Source organism: Indicator indicator, chromosome 26, assembly GCF_027791375.1.
Source record: "Indicator indicator isolate 239-I01 chromosome 26, UM_Iind_1.1, whole genome shotgun sequence".
NCBI classification, from domain to species: Eukaryota; Metazoa; Chordata; class Aves; order Piciformes; family Indicatoridae; genus Indicator; species Indicator indicator.
Window position 1 is genome coordinate 16127845 of NC_072035.1, and position 4857 is coordinate 16132701.

Here is a 4857-nt window from a genome sequence, read left to right on the forward strand (position 1 = left end):
CGCCCGTCATTGGCGCTGCCCGCTGTCATTGGCTGCGGAGGCTGTCCCCGCCTCCAGAGGGCGGCACCCAGGGGTTCTCCCCTTCCCAGCCCGTCACCTGCTGCAGCGGGTCCATTCCGGGTTGGCGGCGCGGGGAGGGCCGCCGGCATGAGGCGCGCTCCGATTGGCCAGCTCTCTCCGCCTTGTCGCGTCGGGATTGGGCGGGCGCGGCCGGGAGGGCGTGGCGCGGCGGCGGCGCGTGGGGGTGTTAAAGGGGCGGTGGCGGCGCGGCGGGGCGCTGTCGCTGGGTGCGCCATGGCGTACCAGGGCTTCGCGCAGGAGTACCTGGGCATGCCGGCCGTGACGCGGGCCTACACCACCGCCTGCGTGCTCACCACCGCTGCCGTGGTGAGGACTGGACGGGTCCCTGCGGGAGGGGGCTGTGGCGGGAGACCGGGGTCCCCGAGGGGGTGCTGTGGGGCCGGGGGGCTGGCTGAGGGCGGTGGGTGGCCGGCAGCGGGTGGCAGCTCTGTCTGTCTCTCACAGCAGTTGGAGTTCATCACCCCCTTCCAGCTGTACTTCAACCCCGACCTCATCTTCAGGAAGTTCCAGGTGAGGCCCTGACCGGGCTTTCGGGCCCCTTCTTGCCCCTTCCCAACAAGGGGTGGGGGCGACAGGCTGGGCCCCGCGTGTCCCACTCCTCAGGATGGCCAGGGAGCGCCGTAAGTCCCAGGGGGCATCCCTCCTACCTCTTCAGCCTTTGCTGACTGGTGGGAGCTGGGTCACCAGTGTGGTGTTCCCTGATGTCACAGACACTTGGATGGAGATAGCTTCTTCCAGCCTTTCCCTGCCATACACCATCCTGACATTCCCTTTTTTCCTTTGCACCTGTCTCCTCCTTTTCCGTGACACAAAGGTGTTTGGCAAGCTGACATCAGGCTGGGTGGAGAATGCTTTACCGTAGAGAGACATGAACAGAAAAGCAGAGAAATCATCTTTCCCACACCTGGAAGGGCAAGATACTCTGATGTGGGCAATGGAGGGAGGTCCCATGTCAAGGTGGTGCAGCTGTCTGGTGTCCTGGGGGAGTTCTGAGTGGATGGAGGGCATGACTGGGTGTCCACAGTGGATAGGGTGATGGGCTGCTGTACATGTGATGGGAAGAGGCCTGTCTGTCCACCTCCTTTTCTACTCTCTGTTCTCTTTCAGATATGGAGGCTGATCACCAACTTCCTCTTTTTTGGGCCCCTGGGATTCAGTTTCTTTTTCAACATGATATTTCTGTATCCTTTGGTCTCAGTGAAGCTCTCTGCTCTCTTTTTGGCTTAGATGCAATTCCCTCCATCTGTCTTCCTCCCCAGGCTGACTTGCTTTGGTAGAAGTCTAGGGCTGTGGATTCTTCCTTTGGCCAGAACCAAAGCCACTCCCCCAACAACTGTGGCCACCTCCTGCACCTCCAACTCTGCTTTGCTGCAGGGCAGGCCCTGCCAAAAGGCTGAAGCAGCTGGCAGTGCTGCTGTGGCTTGTGCTTGAGAGCAGTGCCTGTTCCTGGGATGAGCTCTGGCTGGAGCACAGCAGATGCCTCTTTCTTTCCTTTTCAGTGGTGGGAGGTGAGGTTTGCAGTGTTCTCCTCTGGGGCTTGGCCACCTGGCTGATGGTTTCCTGTGATGAAACAGCTTGTAGCTGGCTTATTCCCCATGAAGTGGTGCTGTGGGGGACACAGGGTGGCCAGGTGTTAATTTCCTATACTGCAACCCCTGCCTTCTCTCTCAGGTACAGGTACTGCCGGATGCTGGAGGAAGGCTCCTTCCGTGGAAGGACAGCTGACTTTGTCTTCATGTTCCTCTTTGGAGGGTTCCTCATGACAGTATCCTTCTGAGTTGGCAAGGCTCTTCGGTGTCTCCTGAGATGCTGTGGCTGTTGTGGGGCTGGTCTGCTAGCTGTCTGTGTCCCAGCTGTATTGTGTGGTCTGTAGCAGGTGCCAGCCTGCTGGCTTGTGAACCTTGGTGTCATGGAGCACAGTCCTGTGCCCCACGCCTGCCAGGCTCATCCCTGAGGCTTGGGAGAGCTCTGCTGAGCATGTAGAGGGACACCTTCTGCCTGTGTAGCATGGGTTGTGCTCCCTGTCTTGCTCACCTTTGTCTCCTGGCCAGTGCCTCCCCCAGTATGCTCAGAGTGGGAGCAAAGTATGGGGGGAGCTGCCAGTGTGTGTGCTGGTGTCTGGCACAGGGATGGGCTGCGTGATCCCAGAAGAGAATGTGTGGCAGTGTGCTCAGGAAGCTCAGCCTGAAAGGAAAGCCCTTGAGAAACCATCCAGCTGCAGCAGGGTGGCTGAGCTCTGGTGGGTGGAGCAGAGTGGAGCACTGCTACCATTGGCATGAGGCAGGCTCAGAAAAGCCAGCTGCAGCTGAAGGGGAGAACACAGAGACATAAGGGCAAGGAGTGGGATGCCATCAGCACGTCAGGCAGTGTGAGCCCAGCCCTGACCTTGCAGCCTGTCAGTGGCTGCAGATACCATCACACATCTAAAGTTCTTCTATTGTAAGACCAAATAGTCTGAGGGGGAGAAATCTCTCCAATCAGAAAACCTTTTCTGAGTGTCTTGCTTCTGTCTGGTGCTGATAGCTCCGAGTGCTGCTCCCCCCACAGTCTCTGCATGCAGCTGTGTGACTCTCATGGCTGTTGGCCATCCTTGGGTGTTCAGCTAAGTCAGTGTCCAGGTACCTGCAGCATCTCATCCACACTTGGCCCTAGGTGGATTTGGAGTCCAACAATAACAATGGCAGCGGAATTTTTTGCCTCTAGCTGTCTCCTTGAGCTCTGAAAAAGAAGGCTGTGAATTAGCAGAGCCATCTCACTGCTGAAGTTCTCCTGCAGAAGGCAGATACTGGATGTGAGAGAGTTGTTCAGATGGGCCACATCCCAAGTGGTATAAGAAAGTGAAGGCCTTTTTCTGAAGAAGGTCACTTTGCAGAGGTCTCTATGCAACCTCCCTGGTCTCTGGTGGTTGTAGACAGCAACCTCTATGTGCTGCTCCAGAATATCTTGTTCTGGGAGGTGTCAGGGAGGGAAATGGAGGGAGAAGAAGGGGGAGGTCAGTACCTCTCAGCCAGCCCAGGAAAGGTTTGGTGACATGGGCAAGGTCTTGCACGCTGTGAGCAGCTGCCTGTGGCTCTGGGTTTCCTGGTCACAGGACACCCTGTGCTGCCTGGAGGTGTGGTGCACAGGGTGGGCAGCCCTTTCCTTGACTCGGTAGTTGCCAGCTGTTTGGCCTCTTTGCCAGCCTGTTTTTCCTGGGCCAGGCCTTCACCATCATGCTGGTGTACGTGTGGAGCCGCAGGAACCCTTACATCCGCATGAACTTCTTTGGGCTTCTTAACTTTCAGGCTCCCTTCTTGCCCTGGGTCTTGATGGGATTCTCTCTGCTCCTGGGCAATTCCATCATCATCGACTTACTGGGTAGGTCCAAGCTGGCACTGCTGGGAACAAGGGAGGACACCTTGCATGCTCTGGTCTCATAGATGCTTCTGGGCCATTAGCACCATCTCTTGGTTTCATCTAATTAAGGTGGTGGGTTTCTTAAAGTGAGCTGGCTGAGGCTGCTGGGTGGACATCCTCATGGTTGAGCTCTTGCTTGTGACCTTTATTTTGCTGCTGTGGCTTCCTCAGGGGCAGAAGTTGGCCACAGTTAACAGGCTGCCCTCTGGCAGGTGGCTCTGGTGGGAGCTGGAGCATGGGTACATGGCTGAGGGATTCTTGGAGCTTCATCTTGCTTAAGCTCCCAAAGGTTCTGGTTCAGCTGGCAAAGGAGTCACAGCTGGGCCTGACCTTGCTGCCATCTCTCCCCAGGGATTGCAGTGGGTCACATTTATTATTTCTTGGAAGATGTTTTCCCAAACCAGCCTGGAGGAAAGAAGTTGCTGTTGACCCCTGGCTTCCTGTAAGTAAAGCTGATTCTTTCTGGGCTTTGCTGGGTTGCTTCTCAGCCTTGGTTCATAGCCAGCTGTGGTCTGTGAGAGCCTGACCATGGGACACAGTTGCATGCTGGTAGCACCTTGGGCAGATGTGTTTATGCCTCTGCTGCAGAAAGCAGTGGTGCTTTGCACATTATCTACAGATGTAGACAGGGTTCATGAAGCAACTGCTGGTACCTTAAGCTTTGCTAGTGGCAGTGTTCTGACTGCTGGTGGAAATGCTAGCTCCAGGTGGGATTGTTTGCTTGATGTATTTCTGTAGTTTTAAGAAAGCAGAATGCTCTGCTTTGTGCTGAGGATCAAAGCTGACCTAGAGATCAAGGAGATGGGCACTGCCATCATTACTTACTGAGCTTGGCAAAAGAACAGTGAGTGCTGGTGCAGTAGGCCCTGGGAAAGGCTAGGATGTCCCTAGGAGGCCTGGGGGTTTATCCTCAGCTTCCTTTCCTAACCTGCCTGCTTGGTGGGATGGGCATGTCCCTTGCCAGGAAGATGGTATTTGACACACCTGAAGAGGATCCCAACTATAACCCTCTCCCTGAGGATCATCCAGAAAACCAACCTAGAGACCAAGACCAGAACCAGCAGCAGCAGCCACAGTAACACAGGGGACTTCTCCATGTGACCAGATGCTTCTCTTCTGGCTGGACTCATGCCATGGCCCAGAGATCCTCCTGGAATAACACCAGTTGCCATGCCAATGTGTAATATTTCACTGTCTGTATGGGTGACTCATCTTCCCCTTGTACCAAGTGGTTCCACAGAGCTTTGCACACAAGGACTGATGAAGGCTTCTGCAGGTGTTCTAGGGCCTGGAAGTTGTGGTGGCTTCCTCAGTTACCCAGTGGGGATCAAATAATCAAATGAGGTGTTAAAACAGCTACTCCTCTTGCTGTGTGCCAGG

General features: G+C 55.6%; 1 protein-coding gene across 2 annotated transcripts; it reads left to right on the forward strand.

The window, feature by feature from the left end:
- Window positions 1–294: 294 nt before the first annotated feature.
- LOC128975672 (derlin-2-like) lies at window positions 295–4594 on the forward strand. 2 transcript variants are annotated; one of them, XM_054392675.1, is made up of 7 exons: window positions 295–387; window positions 526–591; window positions 1189–1262; window positions 1753–1846; window positions 3243–3438; window positions 3829–3919; window positions 4442–4594. In XM_054392675.1, exons 1-7 carry the CDS (start codon window positions 295–297, stop codon window positions 4554–4556), a joined length of 729 nt encoding a protein of 242 aa, XP_054248650.1. In that variant the 3' UTR covers window positions 4557–4594. The 2 variants fall into 2 exon arrangements, with proteins under 2 accessions (XP_054248650.1, XP_054248651.1); XM_054392676.1 differs by having other exon boundaries at window positions 529–591.
- Window positions 4595–4857: the final 263 nt, after the last annotated feature.